The 25,688-nt window shown below is 40.7% G+C and overlaps 4 protein-coding genes across 10 annotated transcripts in view; 2 read left to right on the forward strand and 2 right to left on the reverse strand.

The window, feature by feature from the left end:
- The first annotated feature begins 2,578 nt into the window (after positions 1-2,578).
- On the forward strand, positions 2,579-6,095 carry LOC126372071 (RNA-binding protein with serine-rich domain 1-B-like). Of its 4 annotated transcripts, none has more exons than XM_050017598.1 (7): positions 2,579-2,670; positions 2,757-2,864; positions 3,161-3,322; positions 3,904-4,044; positions 4,131-4,372; positions 4,652-4,772; positions 5,286-6,095. In XM_050017598.1, coding segments are annotated over exons 1-7 (921 nt in total). In that variant the 5' UTR covers positions 2,579-2,668; the 3' UTR covers positions 5,431-6,095. The 4 variants fall into 4 exon arrangements, with proteins under 4 accessions (XP_049873555.1, XP_049873556.1, XP_049873557.1 ...); XM_050017599.1 differs by having other exon boundaries at positions 5,304-6,095; XM_050017600.1 differs by having other exon boundaries at positions 3,161-3,295.
- Positions 6,096-6,216: 121 nt separating this feature from the next.
- LOC126372070 (cell cycle checkpoint protein RAD17) lies at positions 6,217-8,946 on the reverse strand. The gene is made up of 10 exons (XM_050017596.1): positions 8,799-8,946; positions 8,624-8,725; positions 8,263-8,548; positions 8,013-8,178; positions 7,702-7,830; positions 7,260-7,441; positions 7,022-7,189; positions 6,681-6,862; positions 6,482-6,603; positions 6,217-6,396 (listed from the first exon to the last, which is right to left on the reverse strand). The coding sequence occupies exons 1-10, from the start codon at positions 8,805-8,807 to the stop codon at positions 6,255-6,257; spliced, it is 1,488 nt and encodes a 495-aa protein (XP_049873553.1). The 5' UTR covers positions 8,808-8,946; the 3' UTR covers positions 6,217-6,254.
- A 1,303-nt stretch (positions 8,947-10,249) lies between these two features.
- On the forward strand, positions 10,250-12,151 carry LOC126372072 (NADH-quinone oxidoreductase subunit B 2-like). The gene is made up of 4 exons (XM_050017602.1): positions 10,250-10,359; positions 10,514-10,824; positions 11,118-11,306; positions 11,893-12,151. The coding sequence occupies exons 2-4, from the start codon at positions 10,520-10,522 to the stop codon at positions 12,029-12,031; spliced, it is 633 nt and encodes a 210-aa protein (XP_049873559.1). The 5' UTR covers positions 10,250-10,359; positions 10,514-10,519; the 3' UTR covers positions 12,032-12,151.
- Positions 12,152-12,975: 824 nt separating this feature from the next.
- The window catches only part of LOC126372054 (mucin-1-like), a 60,194-nt gene continuing 47,481 nt past the window's right edge, over positions 12,976-25,688 (reverse strand). For all 4 annotated transcript variants that reach the window (XM_050017575.1, XM_050017574.1, XM_050017573.1 and 1 more), the window contains 12 exons: positions 21,120-21,194; positions 19,334-21,001; positions 18,999-19,153; positions 18,765-18,870; positions 18,267-18,439; positions 17,766-17,884; positions 16,796-16,992; positions 16,300-16,431; positions 15,652-15,711; positions 14,948-15,203; positions 14,507-14,859; positions 12,976-14,418 (listed from right to left, as the gene is read on the reverse strand). In XM_050017575.1, coding sequence (XP_049873532.1) covers positions 14,071-14,418; positions 14,507-14,859; positions 14,948-15,203; positions 15,652-15,711; positions 16,300-16,431; positions 16,796-16,992; positions 17,766-17,884; positions 18,267-18,439; positions 18,765-18,870; positions 18,999-19,153; positions 19,334-21,001; positions 21,120-21,194 — 3,642 coding nt within the window. In that variant the 3' untranslated portion in view covers positions 12,976-14,070. The remainder of the gene's footprint in view (positions 14,419-14,506; positions 14,860-14,947; positions 15,204-15,651; positions 15,712-16,299; positions 16,432-16,795; positions 16,993-17,765; positions 17,885-18,266; positions 18,440-18,764; positions 18,871-18,998; positions 19,154-19,333; positions 21,002-21,119; positions 21,195-25,688) is intronic.

Genomic DNA, 25,688 nt, shown 5'->3' on the forward strand with positions numbered 1-25,688 from the left:
GGAATTTAGTATTTTTCGATTTTGCAGGGATTCCCGGGAAGTAGGGAGCGCTCGAGAATTCTAGAGTCTCGAGAAGCCGAATAACTCGTGCAAAAACAATATAAACCGTACCTACGGTTGCATTACCTATATTACCCACAAACTTGAACGTTACCAAAAATCACTGACCGGGAGCGCTATCCTGATGGGTGTTGGTCAAGTTTAGGTGGGTCTCAATAGACTCAATGGATACGTATTACAAGTCATAGTTGTTTGAGCTACATAATATAACAAATACTTTATTGCACAAACAGGAAAATAAGCAAAATACAAAACAAAAGAGAAATATAATGAGTACAATAGGTGGTCTTATTGCTAAGTAGCAATCTCTTCCAGGTAACCTTTAAGCATAGGAGATATTTAATATTATATAACATAGCGAGATAGTGCAGCATGGGAATACTTGGGTACTCTTACTATTTGGTTGGTTCCTAAATCGTATACAATAAAAACCCGATTATGTCCCTAACATTACCTTGACCATTATATCGTGGTTGATGGCGATACGTATTTTATTACTCTAAGGTTGTTTACAAAGTTAAAAAAAACTAAAATTTATTATTCAATAATAAAAGGTTTCGATACCGTTGACACACACATTCTGGCATTCGGACGTACAACCGCATGATGATTATAAAACCATTTATTATCCAAATGAAAGGCGCCGTCATGTACCTACCTACAACGATGGGTCAGTCGTCCATGAGTCGTACCTTCACGTAGGTTTGTATGCTATTATAGTTACACAAATATTTTGTCTCCTCATAGACTCTTCTAGATGCTACCTACAATTTTTTATTTTTAAAAGTGTACTCATTTCTGAGTCAGGTTGTAAGGTTGTTAAACCTCATAGCCGCACTGACCAACCAGTTAGGCCGGACATTTGGGTAAAAAGGCCGAATACTATAAATTATTAGGGATTTTGTGTATTGTTAGGTTATATGTGAAACAAGATATCTAAGTAAAGGTACTTATAGGTAATAATCATGGCTTTGCTTCCGAAGGGATAAGAAGCTGGAGAGAAGTAGAGTCACATAAAGTACCTACTTATACTTGGACCTATCTACAATCTATTTCTGCATGGTTGCAGCTTAGTAGTTTCAGTCATAATTAAATATTTCTCGTGCAGGTATAAGCTTAGGATTAGCAAACTTTGTTACGTTGTACTTCCCACGTAGTGTCATAGATGTGGGTAACTAATAATATTTCGACATTTTTGTTATTATTGAGATCATCCACTATGCCGTTAAGCCCAAAGGGCCGCTATCTACCAGCGATCAACGTAAAGCTGCTCTAATACGGGACATATGAAAACATATTTCGTGATAAAATAACAGATAACTTCACCGTTTAGTAGTATCATTGATAGAGTGTGAGTTAGTAGATAAAAATATAATATTAGCATTTAATCATGAATGAAGTAAGCTGGAGAATTAATATCCTGTTTGACCTATCGACTCGACAACTAAAAACCGATCCAGAGGAAGATGAGTTTGTTTGTAAGTATAAGTAGTAGGGTTCAGTTAAAGTATGATTAAGATTAGGTAGGAAGCAGTTAAAACTAAGCCAAACTTTATGGTTTTTACATTGAAAGGTTCTGTGCCATTGACAGTCAACAACGACCGTTATAGGAAAATCCTAAGACGTTTTCTATTCTTAACATCGACAATGATGTCGAAACATGATTATTTTTAAATAAATATAATAAGGATAATATTACGAGAGGTCAACAATAACGCGGAGTGGGCGTCGGGTCATAAATGCAACACGGGCCGCCCAGCAGCGCTAATGCCCCGTCCATGTCACGCAGCGGGGGCCTATAGCTAATCATTTAGGCCACTCAACTCTACTACAAAAGGTACTAGCTCTGAAAGAGCGATTACCCAAACCAACAATATAACTGGCCATCGGTGTTGTGTGGGCGAAAATTCGTCGCTTACCTATTTTTCTTTATTTACGCGATTTACCGCAAGTAGTTTCTATCATTAATAATATTTAAAAGTAAGTAAGTAATTGTTTGTATGTACTTATTCTGCGAGCTGAAAACGCGTAGGAAAAAATAGTGCAGTAAATTCCAATGTTCCTTGGATTCATAATACTAAATAATCTAAAGTAAAAAAGTACGTTACATAATTTTTCTAGCAGTAAAAGTTCTGCAAAGTTCGAAAAACTCAGCTCAACATCGAAGTTGTTTTTTTCCTATCCTGAGTCAGGCTAAGATCATACGATCCATGAAGCCATAATGCCAAGTCAAAATCGAAAAACGTTTGCCATAGTGATTGCATAAATGTAGCTTTTATCTCGATTATACTTAAACCGGCAACAGTATTATTAAATCTAGACTTTATCTATCTGAATGTGACATAATTATTTCAAACAGAATACACATACATTTCTGTAATAATGTTTGCGTACGAATATTGGTTTTATGATTTTACTAGGATATCCAGTTATTATCGATTCAAGTTACCGGCTTTATGATCGGACCGGTCGGTAGTCGGTACAACAGGACAACACTAATATGGTATTGAGTTTGAGTAAAAAAAAAAAAGTATTAGGGGACGCGAGTGTTGTTTAGCAATTTAACTAATTTAAGAAAATAAAATAGATTTCATGTTGTATTAGTAAAATGTAAGCATTTAGGAGTGTACAACAATGTATATTTAACAATACTTTCCTTTTCAATTCGAATATAAAAGTATAATTCGGTATTTCAGGGCGCGTAATAAATCGCCATCGGCTGCTTCAGAAAAAGATAAAAAGAAGCCAAAAGATAAGAAAAAGAAGGATGAGTCAGGATCTAGCAGCAGCGACAGCAGTGGAAGGTTTGTTTATTTCGCAGTAGCGGAAATTTCGTTTTTTGATCTTATCTTGTTTGAGGTTATGTTGGTGGCCCGCCTTATGTGTCAATACTCATTTGTTCAGTATCGACTTGTCCTACAAAGAGAATATAATCCCTACGTTTTTGTCCAAGAAGTTACAAAAAGAACCATTGCTTCTACTCAATTTACATCTTTGGATTTAGCAAATATACAATTCGACAAGCTGTTCATTGGGTCTTTGTTCATTTATTTATAGTATCATTTATGAATGTTAATTTCTAAAAATGCGTTCCTCACAGTTCATCAGACAGCAGTTCATCGCGATCTTCGTCTCGCTCATCGTCAAGCAGCTCGGGCAGTTCCTCGCGTTCATCTTCATCGTCCAGCTCGTCAAGCAGCAGTAGCAGCAACAACCGTTCTAGGCCAAAGAAGAAGTATGATATCCCCACAAGGACCCAACTGTCAGTACTAGCAACCAGTTTGCTTCCCCACCAGAGGTCAACTGGATATGCCAACTGCTTCTGCTGTTGAGCTCTGGCTGTAGTTTGAAAAGTAGTTTGTCTGCTATACTTGAGATCAATGTAATCCTAGTATAAATTTACTATAGAATCAGTTTTTGAATTAGAGTTAAGTACAGCCTTAGAGTAACATGGGAAAAAAGGAGTCCCTCAGATCCGCCGGAGACTCGCATTGCTCTAAGTGTAGAGATAATACTATTTTATAACTCTTTAAATTTTTAATACAATAAATGCTCTCTGTTCTTATTTTCTTTGTGGTGATAGCAGTGATAACATTGTCCTTTTGGGATTTGATTTCTGTAAATAGCATGGGTTGCATTTTTTTTAAATCATTCTTGAAATTTCATAAAATAATTTAAGTTTCACCAGAACATTTTGAATGGAAACTTTCTTTTTCTCCCCGTAATCTGCCATCAGTTGATAGACTAGACGTCAGATCTGTTCCACTATTATCACTGTTTTGGAACAATGCAGCCAGCATTGCATCATCTATTAGTACATTAAATATGCAAATTACTTTTCAGGACTTCACCTTCCCACAAGAGTCCAGCGAAGGATAGGCGCGAAGCCGACAGGGAAAAGATTAGAGATAGGTCCCCTTTAGGAGACAAAAAGAAGACTCCTTCCATTAATGACAAAGCTAAAAGCAAGGAAAAACATGATAGGTAAGCATTTTCTTCTCTGTTATTTATGAGAAGTGTTTCTTTCATATTAATGTTTAATTTATGAAATAAATTGTAATTTTTATTAGATCTCCTGGCAGAAAGAAGCGTGAACGTTCACCGCCACCTCGTCCAACACGCATCCATATTGGACGTCTCACATTAAATGTCAATAAAGACCACATTCAGGAAATATTCTCCACATATGGTACCGTGAAAATGGTAGAATTTCCTATGGACCGTCTCCATCCACACAATGGACGTGGATATGCCTATGTGGAGTTCACCAACCCAGATGAAGCAGAGAATGCTATGAAGCATATGGATGGAGGTAAGTGTTCAACTATTACAAAATATTGATGTAGGTACTCATATTAATTTTCAAAGGGCCTATTTAGAAATGGATTTTTCTTTCACAGATAAGTAATGTATATTGAAATATAATTATAGATTCAAAAATCAAATTAATTATCTTCCTGTTTTGGCTTACTTGCTTGTACATATTATACTTAAAAAAATATTAAATTATATTTCACTGGCTGGTAAAAACAGCAGAAAATACGCTGCTAACAAACAAACCCACTTTTTAATTCTGAAATGCTTGTAACAGGTCAGATCGACGGGCAGGAGATCACGGCGGCACCGGTGCTAGTGCCTTCGCGACCGCGTCGCCCATCACCGCGCCCGCTGCCCCCGCGACATGGTCCGCCCCGCCGACACTCGCCGCCTCGGTCAGTCCATATATTTTATATTGTTTTTCGTACTTCAAACCATTTAGCAAAATATTGGCTCTGTTATAACCGTAACAAAGGATTACAAAAAAAAAAATATGTGGAGCACAGTACTTTCTGAAATAAGAAATATCAAACATGTACAGAACTGCAAATAATATTGTCCTCAGTATGCAATGATGTGTTCTACATAATGCCACATGAATTTAAATAATAAGTCCAAAACACATAAAGTTGCATTGGTGCTATTATTAGTGTGCTCTTTGTTACTTATTAACTGTGATCGTCCACAGCTCGCCTACCTGGATTAAATCTTTTCCACTCATTTGAAGATTAAATCATTTTTACTATGGACCATCAATATCAACTGTAAAATATGTCATCTTTCATCATTTAGAGAACCATATCATCATTGTTGGTATGTCAGTGGTTGCATGTCTATTGTGTGAGTTAGTAGAAATAGTTGGTGTTAACAAAAATGTGCTAGGACAGTGGAAAGTAAATCATTAATAGGTTTCTGCACTTCAACAGGTACCGGCGCCGCAGCCCGCCGCCCCGGCGTCGCTCGCCGCCGCGCCGGCGCCGTACGCGCTCGCGCTCCCCACGTCCCGCGCCGCGCCGCCGACGCTCCAGGTCCTCCTCCTCTTCCTCCCGATAAACCACCAAAAAAAGCTTACCCCCCACCACACATACCCTACACCCTCACATACACAAAATACCAAACATAACAGTAGTATTATTATGAGTAGAATATTCGTCAGAGTTCTTACTCAGTGAATATTTGAGTTGTGGAATAATAATTTAAAAATTCTAAAATATTTAATGTATTTGGATTGGACTTATTAGAACGAAGTTTATTAGTTGCTCGTAACAGGAATATCGATCTCGTAATACTACTACATGAGATAAAATGGCTGGTATCTGTTAGTGGAACTGCTCTGATCAGTCTAAATATTTTACCTTACTGGTTGATACCATGCCATGAAAATTACACACATGCTTACCACACATTCCAGAAAGTAACAGAGGTAAGTATGAACCTATTTTTCATGCTATTTCTAATCTTTGTAATTTTGGGAAGGTGAATTGTGTTTTTGGTAAGTATAATCAAATTGCACATAAGAACGGAAATATGTTTATCTTTATGTAGTTTCTACAATGTTTAACAAGATGCTTCTTGTTACAAAAGCTTGCAAAATGGAAACTGACTGTGAGTGATCAGTGAGCAAAAAACTAAAATCGAAGTGCAGTGCTGATGTAATTACTATAATATTCCAAATGTAAAGGACACTTGACTTTGTTAATAAACAGTAAAAATAACAACTATTTTTATTTGCTTCCCAGATCCCATGCTCCTGTTTCAATGCCCAAGTAAAGTCAATTCGTAAATTATATCTAAGTTGTTCATGTGTATTTTGTGTAAGGTAAAATAAAAATGTTTTCCTTATTAAATCTTTTATTGCTTATATACATAGTCAACTGTTAAAATTCAATTTCAATTCCATTTGTTTGTTTGGGCCGAGGCTTACTGCCTATAATTTTGCAATAGGTTTGGTAATCTGAAACTAGGGTTTTTCCTTTATATAAGTAATTTTCTTCCAATAATGGTATTTCTCTAGGTGTGCTGTAACATAATCAACATTACCTGATTAGGATTAATTACTTAATTAAAATTTTGTTGTTACCTATTGTATTGTGGTAAAACTTACGGATAATTAATCTTCATATTTTTAGGCCCTCTCACTGGGTTCCACGCTGACAGAGGTGCTTTATTAGCCAACATAAGACCAGACACTGCGACATATAAACCATATTCTTGGCACATCTTTTCCTAAAAATGACAAGAAGTTAGATAGGTACTAAGCAAAAATAAGAAATCATTGTGTTCATAGACACAAATTATCTTACTCTCCACTCTCCCAGCAAATAGTCGGCGTCACTTAGTGCAGACGCCGCCCTATCAGCGTCTACTGAACAGGAAAAGTGAACTAAATAGTTTTCTTCCAGAAAATTCACAAATGAAGTAGGCTGGCTCACAAACTGCTCGATTATTTCTGTCGGCGGGTGGGTAAAGTTGCCGTTTTCTGTCACTGAAAGAAATAAAGTCCAATAAAACACAAATAATTTGATGGTTTGGATTTACTCTATACTGGGGATTACTTTTAAAAGGATGCTGCAATACATTTGGTAAGTTTAAACGTGGACCTGTTTATTTTTAGATAAAGACATCAATGTCATCATCAACTTACCTTTGGGATTCAATACTCTTCCAACACCATGTAAAATGCTCACAGTCTGGTCTTTACCTAGTGACAAAAATCTACTGGATGCTTGCTTTTTCTTTCTAGTGGTCTTAGTGGTTTTACTTTTAGTCTCCTTCTCTTCTATTAAACTTGTCTCCAAATTTTGTGATGACCCTGAAGTTGAAGATAAATAAAAATTCTAAAGAAATGAAATCTTAATGTTGATTGTAGTAGAGTTATTTACCTTTCAGACATGCAAAGTGTAGATTAAGTACAGCAGATCTAACATCCCCTGTGGATGAATTCACTACACATTCTATGACATCAGATGTTGGAATATTGTACACTGCACTATGCTTTTTATTTATTATGTCTGCAACTCTCTTAAGTGCAGCTCTCAATCCTGTTGCAGTTACACCATTGAACCTGAAACATTAAATTTTTACAGATTTTATAATGTTATGGTATTTTATTAGAAGCATAACATTCATAAACTAAGTAGCCAATATGTACCCTAGCCTGGCTATTATAGGCAATGATATTATAGGACACAGGAAGGAGCGACATTATGTCATCTGTTGAAAGAACATGTCCTTTCGCCTCACGCGGCTGTCTCATCATTGCAAACTCAAAAAAATATATATATTTGGAAGCCATTATTTGACAATGAATAGAAGCCAACTTACGTGATGTGATGTATTTGAAATTGTTCCTTTAGACTTGGTGTGAAAAGGCTTGCTGCTGTGTTCTTACCATCTGAATGTGATTCTGAACATATAAAAACTATTGGTGACTTTGCTCTATTCTTGTATTGGCTGAAACAAATAACTTCATAAGATTATGGACCTTAAACCTCATAAAATGTAACATGTAGAACATACTTATCTCAAGTCTAATTAAATAAATGGTCTTTTCACTATATACTACAGATTACTAGGTTCCCCTCAGTACCACTATACTATTCCATACAAACAAAACACTTATTAAATCAACTTACTTCAGAATATCTGTGAATTCAGAAGGTGTCCTAATAAAGGTGTTGGGGAAATCTTCTACTAACACCAGTTTACTATTATTACTATCCAACAATGATGAAAAATTTGCAGCTTTTAAAATGAAGTCTAAAAATTTTGTAGATTGCTTTTCCTTGTATTCATAGTCACCTGTAAACATAGTAAATATGTTCAGTTTAATATTATAATGAGTTTTAAATCAGAATACCAAATTGCGTTTTGAATAGGACTTACCATAATCTGTAGGTATATCTATATCAACTGGTGTTATCCATTCGGTAACCTTCATTTTATATTTAGAGGCAATAGTATGCACAGTAGTGGTTTTGCCACACCCCACAGGTCCTGTCAATAGCAGCATATCACTACATGTACTATTGCTGTTGACCACTTTTATCCATTCTTCTACCTCTTGGATTTTCTTATTATTTACTGCTAAGTCTTCTACATTCACTGGATCAAAGTTTTTCATCCAATTTTTATGATTTATGTTTGGTAAAACGGAAGCTGATGCGATTTTCTGTAAAACAGCATATTAATAATGTGACTAGTCCAAAATCTTATTGAAATTGAAGACGTTTAAAATGCAACTTACCTCGATATGGCTCACCGATTTTTTAAGTACTACACTTTTTTTTGGTTTCTTAGTAGGCTGATCGTCGTCAAAATCAAAAAATGGTTTTAGCCATTTCTTTTCCTACAAGAATAATTAGAGTTCCAGTGAATTGAAATTAAATTATCAATTGTTCAAATTGTTAGACAATACTCACTTTCTGCATTTTACTTATATAGTTTTCCTAAGAGTAGATATAGAATACAACGCTTTTTATTATTGTTTAATTTCACCTTGTTTACAGTTTAATAATTATTATAATGAACAACTATTTACGATAATAAATAAACAAGAAACCAAAATTTCATCAATTTTTTTTTTTTTGGTTTGGTTTTCCCCGAAGGGTAAGGCAAAGGGAACTATGCCCATACAGCCATGTCTGACGTATTTTTTTTCTGGATGATTAATGAAATGATGAAAGGTGATGATGATGAAACCTAAGCCCCCACCCTCGGAGTAGACTCCTACTCCGAACCCCAAACGAATTAACTCAAAAGTCCGCATAAACTTTTGAGTTATGAAGCGGCTTCCTGACACGAAGCGAAAATAGGCAGATACACTTTGTTTATTGAATACTCCAATATAATAACACTCGCGAATGTCTTCCGACTAACTTAATGCGATCATTAACCACAAAACACCACTTCGTATTAATTATTTAGATTATTCAATGAAGAAAGCAACTGTCCCGTTCCCGCCTCCCGCCAAAAAGCCCAAAATTTCATCAAAGTCAAACCTCAAAGCGTCAAGCGAACAGCTGATTTTTAAATAACTTTTTTAATCTGGCCATGCAAGAAGCTCTATGTTTACTCAGCCTCGTTCGACGTCTAAAGCGGATTATATTATTTCTTTAATTCATCCTGCCCGATGGCCTGATGCGTCAAGGTCACAGGCACAGCGATCAGGATCGTGTAGTCTCAATGTAGTCTAAAATAGTAAATTGGTGGTGCATAACCGTGGTAATCCCGACCTCAAGCGAGTTGGTGGAGAGTAACCATGGCACGATCCAACTAGTGTAACGTGTAACAGCGTCGATTTTCCCAATTTCGATGTCACCTTAAGATGTCGGTCTAGGTTACCACTTTAGCCGTAAAAGATAGTTCATAATTAAATTTTTCAAACTCTAAGAAAAGCAAGTCAACGACATACACAAGTTCTAACTGAATATTTGCAAAAAAATAAAACAAAATATTCTAAGATATTTTTGCGATTACGGTAATGAAGAACACAGGAAAAAAACTCGGCCGCTATGTGAAACATTTATTTTGGTTATACGAATTATCTGTTGTAACCCCAGGAAAGAGCGTTAGATGGACAAAATCTGAGAAAATGGGATAACAATCTACCTCTTTCAACTACCTTTTATACCTTTTTTTTTTACCTTTTATAAAATCCCGCGGGTTTGCGTTTGCAAATACAGTTTCGGTCATCTTTCATTTATACTATCTAACTTTTTAGTAATTTTTTAGTCGTCGTATTTTAAGCACATTTTTATGTGGAATTATTGTGTATTAGATAAAATAAATAATAGACGCTAATTAGTAAACCTAAAAAAATAATCAAAAATAAATATTATTGAACAACCGGAGTAAACAAGATCGATTCAAAACAAACTCTATAAATAAAAAATAATCTGTCAGTTACGTAAATTTTGTAGGTACGATTTATTTTGTAAGAACAAGTGGTCTTTTAGCGAAAATAGTGCATGATTTGATTTTGTAAGTCCATAAATAATTAATTTAGTTAACTAGACAGACTCAGCATGCAATATTATTTAGTGTGTTTCCAAATAACCACACGTTTTTTATGTTTACGGTCGCTTATTCTATTGCGTTCTGTAATCTTATTTATGTCATACCTCTTATGTTGTAGGTAAAAATGCAGGCAATAAAGGCATTGACGACTTCGGCTCCTTCCACAGTGCTTTCTGTGGTGAAGAAAGGAGCCTTCGCCCCGATGGTAGATCAGATACGTCAAACCCATTTGCCTGCACCAAACCCGAAGGAGAGACGCCCGTATTCGCCGTTTCAAGACACTAGTAACATGGCAGAGTATGCTGTGGCTAGGCTTGACGATCTACTGAACTGGGGCAGGAAAGGTTCAATGTGGCCCATGACTTTTGGTCTTGCTTGTTGTGCTGTAGAGATGATGCACATTGCTGCGCCCCGATACGACATGGACAGGTACTTACTGATAAATCTAGAATAATAACCTTTCTCTCTCATTATATCCACAAAAAAAAAATTTCAGCTCGAGCTCCTCCGTGCTTCGGAAGGCCCTTTAAGCCGTTGGTCCCGGCTGCAATAGCAGTTGTTAATAACCACCAATCCGCACTGGGCCCGCATGGTGGTTTAAGGCCCAATCTCCCTATCCATCCATAGAGAAGGCCCGTGCCCCAGCAGTGCAGATGTTAATGGGCTTGTGATGATGATGATATCCATAAAAACAGTAAACATATAAATTGAAAATATTACAGATATGGTGTTGTATTCCGTGCCTCACCTCGTCAGTCGGATGTGATGATTGTAGCCGGTACTCTGACCAACAAGATGGCTCCAGCTCTGAGAAAAGTTTATGATCAAATGCCTGACCCAAGGTGGGTCATTTCCATGGGTAGCTGTGCCAATGGTGGTGGTTATTACCATTACTCTTATTCTGTTGTAAGGTACTGTAGTCATGTTTTGTTATTTTTTTACCATCAATGAATATTTTATAGTATTTGTTTTTTGAAGCACCTTGGCGGAGTACAGTCCATAACCCCTCAGGTTGTTTGAAGATTGGGCCTGGCATATATTAAGATATAAAGGGTGTTAGTGACATTGTAACGAATACTGAGGGGTATGATTCAGACCATGATTCTGAGTTAATATGAAGTGATATATTCTGTTGCCAAATTTATGTATTATTTTAAATAATATTAAACGCTATATTTATGCAACAGAAAATTCCACATGATAATAATTTAAAATAATGACTGGAATCATCCCCCTGAGCATGTGTGGATGTTATTGACTTTGTAACAAATACTGAGAAGAATGATTCGGACCATGATTCTGAGTTGATATCAAGTGGAATTTTCTGTCGGAAAATTAATGAAAATTTTAGTTTTTGTTATTGTCAATTTAATACTTTTGCAATGGGAAATTTCATTTGGTGTCAACTCAGAATCATGGTCTAAATCATAGGTTGTTTATGTCTAACTTGAAATATATTTTATTTATTGCTTTTTATGAAGTTACTTATTGTTACAGGGGTTGTGATCGCATTGTACCTGTTGATATTTATGTACCCGGATGCCCACCAACGGCTGAGGCTTTGCTCTATGGTGTTCTTCAACTACAAAAGAAAGTCAAAAGAATGAAAACCATCCAAATCTGGTACAGGAAGTAAACTACTTATCTGATAAATAGACTATTCTGTAGATGAGTTAACTAGACAATTTTTAATATTATTTATGCTAAAATCTTCAAATCACTGTTATGCAATAAATACAACTCTAGCAGCAAGCAACCAATGCAGTTTGATTTATATTAGACCATTTCTCATCATTGTACAACTAAAACACAGTGGGCCTAGTTGGGGTGACAAAAAGTAGCCGCCGTCGTCAGTTGTCAAAGCAGCGTGTGTGAGACCTTATTCCCATCTTCATTTGTTTAGCTTATCTCTCATCAGGAAAAGGGAACTGCTTATTTTAATAGTTTCCTGGGGGATTAAAAAGGCCCCAACAAAGCAATTCATCTAAAAAAGCAATATTGCTATTTGTTTGCATTGCATACTTTTATATGCGCAAATTTCAAATTGCAATATTGCTTTTTAGATGAATTGCTTCGATGTGGCCTTTTTGACCCCCCCAGGTCTGTTTTCAAGGTAAGTGTTAGTAGTTGGATCGATTTATGGCCATGTCAGGAATCAAGAAAGGAAAATGGGAACTATAGCTTTTCGCAGAAAAACATTTGGCATAACATCCAATTTGTCAACTACCATCAAGCAACTTTATAATAGAAAATTCAAATTATTTATTTGTTGATGATGATGTTGGTGGAAATGCTGTTACCAGCATTCTAAGCAAATATTTTCACTGGTCATTCTAGTTAATCGTTTTTTGCGTGTTCGTACAAAAGCCAAACCAGCGTGTTAAAAAAATATCAGTCAATTTAGTTGGGAAATTAAACCATTGATGTATTATTATGTTAAGTGCTATTTGAATACACAGATGGCAAAAATATTTTTACGCGTACATTGGTTGGCAATCATAACGTTTTGGGAAACATTGCGTAAAAAAATCTGCGTATAATTGTTCGGCGAAAAGGCAAAGGAAAGGATATAAAAAGGCGTTTTGGTATAAAAATCAAAAGTTTTAATGGTATTTTCTGAATCGCACCAAGCTTTCATTTACTTTTTAGTATACAGGATGATTTTGTATAAACTATATTACACTTCCGAGTCGCACTTCATTGAGATTTTTGGAACACAAACATCAAATGTGCCTTACCTTGACAAATTCTACAATATCCAATTTTGTCTGACTCAAGGTCCTTTGTATGATTTAATGGCACTCAACTAGTTAATAGACGATTCCTGACATGATCGCTAACAATACTTCCAACTGCTTATGATGTTCAAGAATTTAAAAATAATGTTACCATTTAGATTTTTTATACAACTTTGAACATTACTGCAATAATATTTATTAGATCTATATTACCTGAGAATAGACGCTACTTTTGAAGTCAGACAAAATGTATTTCACAGTACAATAATATCACATACTTTTAAATGCATCAAAAACGAAATATCAACTGCTATGTAACAAAAACTGTTGTTAATTGATCACTAATGACAGGAGTATAAATAAATAAATAAACTCCACTGGTACAATTGAAAAACCATTATGAGATTTTTAACGGAAGCTTAAATTAGACTCCCGATACAATAATAATTTATGGGTTTTTTTCCTTTGTATGACGTTAAATAAACCGATTCTATATTTTAACACTAGTTTACATGCTACTATTTACATTTATTTATAAGTATATATAAATATGTATAATTATATCGATAGCGATTCCGATAATCCTATCCTTCACTTAATCAGCAATTTGATGTATAATTAACTAATAAATGGTCACGATAACAACTCGATAGATATTCTCATGTAAATAAACAAGCAGTAGTGTACAGTCGGCGCCGCAAGGCTCCGCTCGCCCCTATATTGCACTGTGCAGCGCGCCTGCGCCCGCCGCCGCCACCGCCGCCGGGGCGGCGCACGGCAGTCGGGCGGTCGTCTGCAAGCGACGTTACAATAATAAATAATTTTCTAAACCGATAATACGAAACGATATACATTAAATTAGTCGTACTCTCACTTGCGACGTCGTTTACTCTACGTTATGTACACGCGGGTTCGCGGCGGAAACGCCGCATCGCTATCATCGCGGTTCCTCTTTCTTGAGCAGGTCTAGGGGGGCGAGCGGTGCAAGAGGCGGAGCGAGCGGTGGCAGCGGCGCTAGCGGCGCATGCGCGCCCAACGGTGGCATCGGCGCGTGCGGTGGCAGTGGCCGGTGCAGCAGTGGGCTCGCCTTCAGTTGCTGGTGGTGGTGCGCGTACGCACTCAGCATCTTGGCACGGTCTTCTTCCGCGCGGATGGCGGCTTCCACTAGCGGCGCGAACCGCATATGCTGGAGCGGGTCGAAGGCGGCGCGGTACGGGTCCCACGGAGGCGGCGGATATGCGGGTAGAGTGGCGGGAGGCGGTCGTGGAGGTTCTTTACGCTCGTCCTGAAACACAGGCAACCCATTTATAATTGTCCACTAAAATGTGTTAAACAAAATATTTTTTATAATTTAAATTATAAACAATCTCTACCTTCATCGGTTCGGGGGCACCGTTCCTGAGCGGCGAGCGCGCTCGCGCCCGTTCAATTTCGCGCTCCCGTTGCTTGCGTCGCTCGCGCTCCTCCCGGTCTCTCCGCTCGCGCTCTTCCCGCTCGCGGCGCTGTCGCTCGCGCTCCTCATGCTCGCGGCGCGAGGCCTCGGCGGCGACGGCGGCGGCGGGCGCGGCCGGCCGCACGCGCCAGTCGTGCAGCCCTATCGGCGGCGGGTGGTGCACGCCGTGCAGTGACGACGACAGAGCTAGGTCACGACCGTAAGCCGACAACCCGAAAGCGGTCGGCGCACCGGGGAATGGCCCCGCTCCGTATCTCGCGAACGGCGACATTCCTAAAAAAATGTTATTTTATATTTATGCCGCTCGATTAGTGACGAGTACAAAATACAGAACGTAAAATAATATAAGAGTAATATTAACCGATTGTACCAAGATGCGGATGGTGCGGCAGGTAGGGCGCGGGCGGCAGGTCGTAGGGCGAGCGGTAGGGCGGCGGTGGCGCGGGCGCGGGGAAGGCGCGCAGCTTGTCCTTGTCGGGCGCGCCCACGCCGCCCACACCGCCCAGGCCCACGCCCACGCCGCCCACAGCGCCCGCGCCGCCAGTCTTCTCCTTTTGTTGGTGGTTGTAGATCTCCCACGCAATCCGCACGTGCATTGCGTTCCATTTGCCCGTTTTCTGTAATTTGCGTTCGGTCAATAAAAACATCGAAATTTGTTTAGCACATTTTTATCTCATTCTACTCAGTTATGCTGTGATATATTCCTTATCACAAGACATTGTTTAGGCGTGATTTGAACCCATGTACCGCGATATAAACAGTTTACAAACATAATACAATACGTATACAAGTTTTAACATAAATCGCCTATATACATCCCTGCTGGGCACAAGGCCTCCCCTCAATCAACCTGAGGCGGTCACACAAGTTTTATTGTAACAAAATTAATGTATTTTTTAATTATACCTTTGGCATTCACAATTATAAATTCGTCCCCATATTGGACACAGTTGAATGAATTGGACCACTACGTGTAGTTTAGAAATTAATTATAGTGATACAAAGGCGTATATCATAGACAAGATAAAGCATGCATAGAGTAATGAAGTGCTAGATAGAACCTACCGCAACAGTGGGTCGTGGTGGTGGTTTAGTGGCGGGGTCGCTTGCAGCTGACACTACGGGCTGTTAACATGACGCGATGAAGGGTTAATGATCACGGAGCAACAAAATATAGGTTAAGCAACTAGACTCGAAGAAACAAGGAAAACATCCATATTTACAATCAGAAAATAAACACTAGTTAGTATTTGAATTTTGCTATTATGTATTATAAGAAATAAAATTATGATACTACTGACTGTCAAGAAAGCTTAAGTTAAAATTGTTGTACAAAAGTAAGAAAATTAGATAAAAGAAAGTAGTAAAGAAGCCCTAGAACAAATCACTGATGAGTGTGGACATGAAGTGAGTTCAGTCATGCTAAGAACAGCACATTTGAGACTATGAAAAAAGTTGTAACTCATTAGCTCACATTGACTAGGTTAGAAATACGAAAACTGAATGCTGACATTCTATGTAATATTTTCACATCACAAATCACAATGAGGATAATAAAAACGAAATATAAACCTGATATTGAACAAGTGTTTTTTAGAAAAATATATAGCGATATATTTTTTTCTAAAAAACACTAGTACTAGATCGCACAAAGTGGTCAGAATTCAGTTTTAACGATAGTACAATTGGTATAAAGATGTGTATTATAGTTACCTTAGGTGCGTATGAGGAGAGCGGCGCGGGAGGTACGTAAGGCGCAGTAGGATGCAACAGACTGGATGAGTACGGGTACCCGAGACCGAGGCCCGTGCGATACAACGATGGCATCTTGCCGACATCTTTGAACTGAAAATGGAAACACATTTGTATAAATAAATAACTCGGGACAGACTAGATTTGATACATCACGAAGGATTGACGATGTAGCGGTCGCAGACGCATAGAATTAGCATTTAAGGATGTGTATTGATTAGATGCTCTAGTTCCTCATGCCAAGTAGTTAATGCCATCTGCGGCAAATCTATAATAATTCACGTCGAAAAGCTTCAAAGATCAAGTCGAGTAGAACAACAACATTTAACTAGATGAAAGGTTAACACGTTCCGGGGCAAATCCACAGACGATGTACCGATTCCAAGTGTCACGTCAAATTATTATAAACCCGTCAATGTGTTGTGTTATGGAATGTGTTAATAATAAGTGTATGTACCAGTGGCGCATGCGGCATGAGCAGCTGGTGGTGGTGCGGCGGCGCGTGGTGCGGGTGCTGGTGCACGTGCGTGTGCTGGTGCTGGTGGTGGTGCAGCTCGGTGCGCGCCGCCGCGCCCGGCCCGCCCGCGCCGGCCGCGCCCGCCGCCGCCAGGAACCGGTTGTCCAGCTCGCGCCGCAGTAGGTCGGCGCCCGGACCTGCAAATGTAACGAGGTTTATGTAATACATATTTCTTTAAAGTTCTCTCGGCACATTGCTGGTGTGACAATACCATAGAACAAGGAATAATAATACCTCACCCCTCTTCGAACATAGTTTAGATTTGAATCGTGTAGGCAGCGCGTTGTTTTTATATTTCGAATATTTGATCTCACAGTAATTGCCCGCGCGCTGGTTCACCTGCGCGGCGCCTACAATTATCTATTTTTTATGATGATTGTTCATCATGCTAATAATTTGCAATTTTGAACCTAGGCTAAGCGCTTAAAGGCCTACTTATTTATATTGTTCAGAACTTCTTGTCTACCTCAATTAAGTATTGTAGATTGCAGCCCTCAGACGTCACATACACAGTTGCACGTGTTGATAATGTCAATGTGTAGTGTCTGTGTAAAACGAGGTTGTTTGTATGAAGTGTCCGGGGTGTGACAATACATTACAATTACTGGTGCCGATGTAGCGTCGTTCTAGCGCCCCGTCACACCAACAGGAATCGGGGATTAACACTACGGCATGTCGCAAGAGCTGATTTTAGTAGAATTACAGTTGTACTTGTGAGACATTTACACTTCTTACGAATTAAATATATACGTCACTGGAACGTGTCCTGATTGACCGTGCAGCCCTCACGCTTTTGCATGAGCATTTTGTAAACTTCATTCCGATACACATTCATATTCTGAACTTTACGCCATCTCTAGTTGTTGTGTAGTTAATTCACACTGGTTTATAATAACAGTTGATAACTCACTGGATTGGAAGAGTGACTCTGCGGAGAAGGGGTTGGGGTTGGGCGGCGCGAGCGGCGGCGCGCCGAACAAGGGCGGCGCCGGCGCGAACCCGCCGGGCCGGTCCGCCGCTGTCGCCCTGCTGGAAATATAGGTTCACCATTAATTATATTGTATAACAGAATAACGATTAACACCTTCGCGCACACTATCGACTATAGCCGTCGTTCGGATCCCAAGTGGCTATTACGAATGAAAAGTCAATGACCGATGGTCAGTGTCAGTGACACTGTTTTGGAGTCTCCCTGTTCTCCCTCAAGTTATTGACAGTATTGTGGCTATTATGTTACTATTTTCGGCATTTGAGGTTTTTAAAAAGTATATACAGATAAGAAGTAAAAGAAGCAAGAGGTGTCGATGAATTACAATGTTCAGTGTTCGATGCATCAACGATCTTTTTTCTGTTCGATATTGTACCTTTTGGAGGCATCGCAGCAAGCATATAAACAATAATGTGTACTGACGTGACGCCCCAATGCGCAGGAGGCTTGGCACTTGAGCTGATACTGGGTACGGTAGGCACGGGCGCGAGGGAGTGCGTGAGGTGCGGCGCGGCGGGCGCGGCCGCCGTCGGCGTGGGAGTAGCGAGCGCCGCTGACAGGGGCACCAGCGGGCCCAGTGGTGCTGGTAGAGGACCCTGGAATGTACAAAATGTATTATTTTATTTGCGAGTTGTTTTACGAAGTAAGTGCACTGGCAACTTCTGAGCGGTGGTTTGGAAAAAAATGTGGTGACCATACAACTGAGCTCGGAATGGGAGGCCGAAATACTCTTTATTGCTATCACAATGCTGTCTAACGCAATAGGCGATCATAGGTTGGTCACTTATCACTATCTTCAAGAGATCATACAACAAGTGTTTTTATTTGAACAATGGTGTTTCCTTTCTGTCAATACATTTCAAACTTGTTTTTAATTGAATCAAGAGATTCATTAGTTATCCATCGACAAGGTAAACTAACCGCAAGGGGGGCAGCGAGCGGAGCGGCGAGCGGCGCGGGCACGGAGGGCGCAGACACTGCCGCACTAACGGCCGACGCCGCCGAACTGCGGGACACGCTCAGGGCACTGAAACATCAACACGCGGTTTTATCGTCATTCCTCCCGTCGTCCTTTTACATCAAAAAAAGTTTACGCGAATAACGCTTAACTAAGTTAACTAAAGCTTTATTGTAGGTATAGATGGAAAAATGTACCTGAAACCATCACGTTCTCTGCTAGGACTATGTCGAGGTGAAAACGAATGTGGTGCGTGAGGCGCGCCCGCCGCTCCTGTCGACCCGGGTGTATGAGGACGCACGCCTTTGGGAGTCTTCGGCGCCACCAGCGGCGATGACGATAGGTTTGTTCGCTGTATTAATACATACACTTATAGTTCATGATGCCTTTGTTGCTTTTTTGTAAGGAAAAATAGTTATTTAAAAATTTCAAGAATTAATCACATTACTTTTTAATGTTAATCGTTAAGTGGGCTCCATGGTTTTTCGTTTCTTAAGATAGGAGTAGGTAAATTAATTTGAAATATACTAACAGCGTCTGTAGTATTCCTCGGTGAAGCAGCAGCGGCTGGTAGGTAAGGGCTGTGCTGCAGCGTGGTGGCGTAGGGCGCGTACAGAGGCGGGTACGCAGCGCCCGAGTACACGGCAGGCGGCGGGAAGCCGTTGGAGGCCAGTGACGTCACCACCGCGCTCTCCGACCGCATGGCCAGCTCGCTCGCTGACACCGCCGGCTGTCGCGAGTCCACTACCGGCGGCCTCGACTCCGGCACGGCCGGCGCTAACATGTGATTGCTCGGGTGACTACTGTTCGACGTAGGTGTGACGATTGCCGGAGCGCTCGATGTAGGCGATGCATCCACGTGATTGTGTGGCGCATGAAGTGAACTCGGTGGCATCAGGGAAGCAGAGTGCGGCGGCAAACTGAGTCCGGGGTGTTTCAAACTAGACGTGTAATTCGGTATTGTACTAGCAGCAGTAGATGACAGGGGCGGCGGCAGACCGATGTGATTGGGCAGAGACGTCGCCAACGAGTGGGGAATATTAGGTGGAAATGGTAAATGGTTCGTATGGTTCATTATGGAATGACTGTTGAGAGGGTGACTCATATGCGTAGGGGTCGGTTGACACGCCGTGGAAGCTTGGATATGATTCGACGAGAGAATGTGATTAGAAACACTAAAGGGCGAAAGATGAGAAGGTCTGCTCGCATACACCGATTGAACGGAATGTTTCTGTAAACTCGATTGACTTTGATAGGGTATCGAATGATTGTGAATACTGGAATTGATGCTCGAGTTTACATGACTAGACCCGATCGAGGGGGCGGGGTAGGGGCGGGAAGATGCTACCGGCGAGGCCGGCGGGACAGGCAGCGGTTGAGTCGGAAGACAGGTCGGGTTGGTGGGCGGCGCGGACAGCGACGCGGCACCAGGGGGGGCGCCATTGACGCGCGACGGGAACGAGGTAGGAACGGAGGCGTGCGCGGCCGCGGCAGCGGCCGGAGACGGGTTGCGGGCGTCCGGCCCCGCCAGCGCGGCCGCCGGCGCCGGGTGCGGTGCAGCACGCGTTACGCTCGTCTGCGGCGCCGCGCCGGTCAGCAGCGGCGGCCGCGACGAGTGCAGGTCCAGTGGCGCCGCCGGTGGCTCGGCCGGCTCCGTCCGCGTCTCGTGGTTGGTGTGTCGGTAGTCGGGCAGGGCGGCGGCGGGAGCGTGCGCCTGGTAGGCGGTCTGCGGGGGGAAAAGCGGCGAGGGAGCCGGCGGAGCGGGCGGCGCGGGCGTGGGGCTGTCGGCGGCGGCACGCGCACCCGGCTGCAGCTTGTTGTTGCTGGCCGGCCGCTCGGGCGTGTCGGGCCCGGCGGCTCCCACGGGCCGAGCGGGGATCTGCGTGGCGGTGGCAGTGGCCGTGGCGGCGTGACCGTCGAGCGCGGGGATGTGCGCGCCAGTGTTGCGGTGCGGGGTGTCGGCGCGGAAGGTGGGTGGCGGCAGCGCGGGCGGCGGCAACGCGGCGGGCGCGGGCGAAGGCGCGGGCTGCGGCAGCGGCGCGGGCGCGGGGCTGGCGCTGCCGCCCACGGGCGCCCGAGACAGCGCGAGCGCGCCGCCGCTGCCGCCGCGCGCCACCAGTTCGTTCTTGCCGCCACCGCCGCCCGCCCCCGTCACCGCGCCCGCCCCCGCCACACGGAACAGAGCACCAGTATCCGGGGCCTGAAAATAAACCATGATAAAACTTATGACACTTATATTAAATATTATTAAAATTAAGACCATGATTTTGCAAAATTAACAACGACTAAAGTTATAAATGAAACATTTGGATACTTACATCCAATTTACTCACGTCTTCCATAGACGCATCGTGATATCTTGGGGAGGCGTTTCTGCTATTTTCTGGGCTCGCCTGTAACAAAGAACGAAGAAAATAAACATTTATCCGCAGCGTCTTCTTAAATACCGTTTTTTTTTCCCTAAAACATCTAGTTAACGATAGTCCCTTACTATTGAAATTAAATGCAATTTAGACGTTTCCGGTAAAAAAATTGCTTTAATTATTTTCTTACAGCGCTTTGTTCTCCACTTTATAATTCATTAGTTTACCTGTCCGAAACAGGGAGGTCCGCAAGGGATGGGACGGAGGGCCGAAAAGAGCCGACGTCGTTCAAAGACCGTCTTGATTTATACAAGGGTCGAAACGCAACACCAATAGTGACATAACGGTTTAACTGGTACCGGCATACAATAGTTGTGTCACGGAAGCGGATAATTCCGCGCTCAGTTTGGTTGTACCCGTAGTCCTCTCGCCGACCCGGCCGCCCCGTATAATGTACTTATTAGCATTCTAACTTTGTATGACTATTGTTCTAACCTCACACAATAACCGCCCACAGCCTTTTTGTATTCGTTCAATGAAGATGAAATCACGTCTGACACATAAACTAATGTTAATGGAAATTTTATACTAATAACACCATTTAAAACACTCGCGGCTAACACACATAATTAACGTGCGACTTGTAACATGTGTCAATATTTTTAATGCGATACACACCTTATAAAGTTATGGCTCTATTAATCGAGTATTTGCAGCTGATCTGACGCAAATTGCTAATAAGGATACCTACATTAATATCACGAGCAATAAAAACAGTAGTTTGTATTGCGGCGGCTCTACTTGATTTCCATGTAATGTTCACGAGGCCCTTATCTATCTACGTATTTTATCTGCATAATAATCTAAGCTCAAGTGAAATACGTAATGTTAGTGGTCGGAATATAAACTGGTGATGCAGTTTGAATAAGAATAAATTCACATTAGAGTCCGGATAAGCTGGCAGTTAACCAATCGCCGTATTTGTTGTAAGCTTACTGTGTAGAAAATGACCTCCATTAAATTTCACATTTCGCAGAGCATGCCAGAGAGCGGTGCAGAATTGTGTAAGTTTCTGAAAATGTTTCGCGGGAATTTAAAACTAATAACAAAGCATTTTTGAAAATCTTTGAAATGTAGAAAGAATCGATAAGTAAAAGCCAAATCAGTAAGTGAAACAGAAAAATTCTGCTGAAATCGAAAGAAGAAACAACTCGACACGACAAGGAGAAAATTTTCAACGGCTGGAATGCTTGGAAGCGAGTAACTTCTCGGAAGAGTTTTATTTATTTACAGCAACAAACCCGGAGTGTTTAAGAGAGAATGGTAAGTAATTACTTGGGGATATTTACGAGCGAGCGAGAGAATGGCTCAATAAAACTAGCTGGGTAACCGCACCGTTTACGGCGGACGCAATCTGAGTGGCATTGTCTCTGCGATCCATAAAGTATCTATGCCCCTTTATTCTAATCACAGACGTGGATAAATCTTATGTGTAGGTGTGCTGGGGTATACGTGTCTCTAAAACGCAATGGAGATCCTGATTATTGGCTTAGGTTCACTTTGTAAAATTATTTCCGGAGTACAATTATCATTGATGTTTTGATGTTTTGTCAGTGTTATCTCAAACGGGAGACAGACACACAGAAACGAAAGACTAAAGACTGTGTACATTTTACGGTCAAAATAATCGAATAGACTCTGATCCACTTAAACATCGAAAAGTGACCGGAAAAAAGTCAATCGATCGTATGGAAGGAACAAATCGTTTCGGGAGCGTTCCGGCAATTGAATGTTTAGCCTTATCCGGGGAGGGTGGGTCGTCGCTCCGCAACAATGGAGTGATAAATCAAGTATGGGTCGCGCGTGCCGGCGGGCGGCGACGCGCGCGACGCCTCGGCGTCCGGTCTTCGCAATAAGATATTCAAAGGTGCCGCGCGACGGTGGCTTCTAATCTTTTTTTTCTTCTCCGCCTATATTTATGTAGACAGCTACATAAATATCGGCTGAGAAAAAAACATATAGCCTGACATTATAGCTTCAAATGGTTTATTTACTAAACTTTGTCTAAGATTGTACAATGATTTATATCTCTACATATTATTTTCTATTTTTGACTTGGCAACATGTGCAAATATCTGTTTTTCTCCGAAGCCAAAAAGAAACTAACGCTAACTAAAACATTCTGGATATGTAAAAATATAAACAGAACAAATTCACAGCAATTTCTCGTAAATTGTGTTTGACGTCGTATTTTCGGAGTAATAGAGGATAAATAAAATAATAAGAAAGTAGGGGCTGTCCGTCAATGTTATTGAACGTTGTTGGCGGGCTGTCAAAACGAGGTTGCATTATTAAAATAGATAATCAGTGAGATATTAGCGCGATGAGTGATGTCGTGTCGGCGGGTAATAATAGTCTCGGCGAGCCCACCGCGAGCGAAACACGCGCGACACAAATACACCGCAATAAAAATAAACGAGCGTATTAGTCAACGCTGTCAAAATAAAACACGAATATTAACACGATCGTAATATTGAACATTCACTTTTGTTGTGTGGAGGTGTTTCATGTTCTGAAAATTATAATTTCATTCAAAAGTCCAGTGGTAACATCGTTAACGTGTTTTTATAGTTTGCAATAAACCTTGTTTGTTAGCTTTCAGTTGTTGTATTCGTTTCACGAACGTTTAGAAACAATTAATGACTTTTGAAATAAGTTAGCTGAATTAATTATATACAAATTATGAATTCAAAACAGATAGCGAAGCATAATCTCGCGATCCCAGCCTCGGGGCCGGTCGCCGCCTCCACCCGCGCTGGTTGCTACGACGCGGGGAGAGCCGGAAAAAACGCCTTGATAGCTTTTCGCCCCTCATTCGAAATTCTAATACTTCCACAAACTTTTAATAGGATAGGACTTAAAATTCAAGGAGAAATTCGTCTCGCAGCGAAGTTCACACAGCGAGCGTCCCGATCATAGCCTGCGGTGACTTTGTAACGGCGGTAGCGGCGGCCCAGCCGACTTTTATATTAATTTTAATATTGCGTTAATATGTTGAAAATGTTACCGAGTTGTGGGAACATTATTAACACCAGAAAGATATTTCAATTATGAATATAATTTGAATAAAATGTCTGATGGCAATCAGCGTAAAACCAATTTACAGGAACTAAGAGCTAACAACAGAAGAGGATGTTTTTGTTCAATACAGAAGCGGGCACTTTTGGCTGACAAAGTGGGAGTTGAATGTTGTAAAAAGACAGACGGCGGCTGCATGGGGCGCAGGACCTCGCGTGTGTATGCCGAGTTCGCCTCACTTCATGAATAATTCATGCAGCTTCGGTAATTTATTGTAGAATTACATTATTAACATTTTGTGGTTCGCCTCTGTTTGCCAATCGTCGCGTTTAGATTTGCTAATATACAGTTTGAGAACAAAGTGGAGTTAAAATACTTTTAGTGGCCAGTCACCTCTCATGTAAATGAAATGCTAGGATTTATTAAAAAAAAAACTTCATATTTCAAAATAAAATTAGAAGTCTGCTGGAATCAGCACTATTATGGGAGGAACTTCAAAAATAATAACACAGTTTTGTCACGTCACATATAAAGAGAGATATTTATCTTACAAAGCGGGTACTAAATAGGCATCTGCTTCGGAATATTTAGCGCAAGAATTGTTTGTTCATGACCTGGATTCGACGCGGCATACGGAATTTCGTCCGATGTGACGGCGCGCGCATAGTAAACAGAGACAGGCATTGACAATGTTCGTGGTGATGACTACAAATCAAAGGGATAAACGTTTTTGTTGGTCACAGGAATTCTGTTCGGCTGTCGTTAATTTTGGAGTTCGTCAAGGAAATTGCTCTTTGTGTTTCAACTTGGAGGAATAGGTACAGCCGTACATTACATTATAGGAACGCCTAACCCAACAATATTGTAGGCCTCAACACCTAATTCGTTACAATCCCATTTACACAAGGATGATTACACAACATGATACTTTTTAAATAACTAAAGTAAAGTAAATGTCAGGGTATAAGAACAGAACGAGTCTTCAGTTTAGCGTAATTACACATGAATGGTTTCCACTTTGCCGCTTTAATGACGACAAAATTAACGTAATTGTGACCTCCTTGTACTCTCAAATAATACTAATTGGAAGTCGAACGACATGTTCAATTTGCAAACATTTGTAAATTAATGCGAGAGACTCTCCTACTTGCACATGTCTAATCATATAATAAACATATTACAAAATTAAATTGGTATTCACTGCTGTCTTTAACTACTTAATAGGTCTATAAATTTTTAAATTAACGACGCAGTCATTCTTATCAGATTAATTGTTAATATACATAATTACATAGCGCAACCGGTTGGGTGTATATTTTAATAACGCTCATGTATCATATCAACCAATAAAATTAACATATTTAAATCTACTTAGCTGATTTGGAGATTAATGGAAAATGTGTTAATCATTGTGTGAATTTAAGTTGTGTAATAAAATTATTTTAT

The sequence above is a fragment of the Pectinophora gossypiella genome, chromosome 13, assembly GCF_024362695.1.
Source record: "Pectinophora gossypiella chromosome 13, ilPecGoss1.1, whole genome shotgun sequence".
NCBI lineage: Eukaryota > Metazoa > Arthropoda > Insecta > Lepidoptera > Gelechiidae > Pectinophora > Pectinophora gossypiella.

Coding starts and splice junctions, on each gene's coding strand:
- LOC126372072 (XM_050017602.1), top strand. CDS start 10,520: ATGCAGGCAATAAAGGCATTGACGACTTCGGCTCCTTCCACAGTGCTT. Junction 10,825..11,117: donor CCCCGATACGACATGGACAG/GTACTTACTGAT, acceptor AAAATATTACAG/ATATGGTGTTGTATTCCGTG. Junction 11,307..11,892: donor TACTCTTATTCTGTTGTAAG/GTACTGTAGTCA, acceptor TTATTGTTACAG/GGGTTGTGATCGCATTGTAC.
- LOC126372071 (XM_050017598.1), top strand. Junction 3,323..3,903: donor ATCCCCACAAGGACCCAACT/GTCAGTACTAGC, acceptor ATTACTTTTCAG/GACTTCACCTTCCCACAAGA. Junction 4,045..4,130: donor AGCAAGGAAAAACATGATAG/GTAAGCATTTTC, acceptor AATTTTTATTAG/ATCTCCTGGCAGAAAGAAGC.
- LOC126372070 (XM_050017596.1), bottom strand. Junction 8,179..8,262: donor AGATATACCTACAGATTATG/GTAAGTCCTATT, acceptor CTATGTTTACAG/GTGACTATGAATACAAGGAA. Junction 7,831..8,012: donor GAATTCACAGATATTCTGAA/GTAAGTTGATTT, acceptor TATTTGTTTCAG/CCAATACAAGAATAGAGCAA.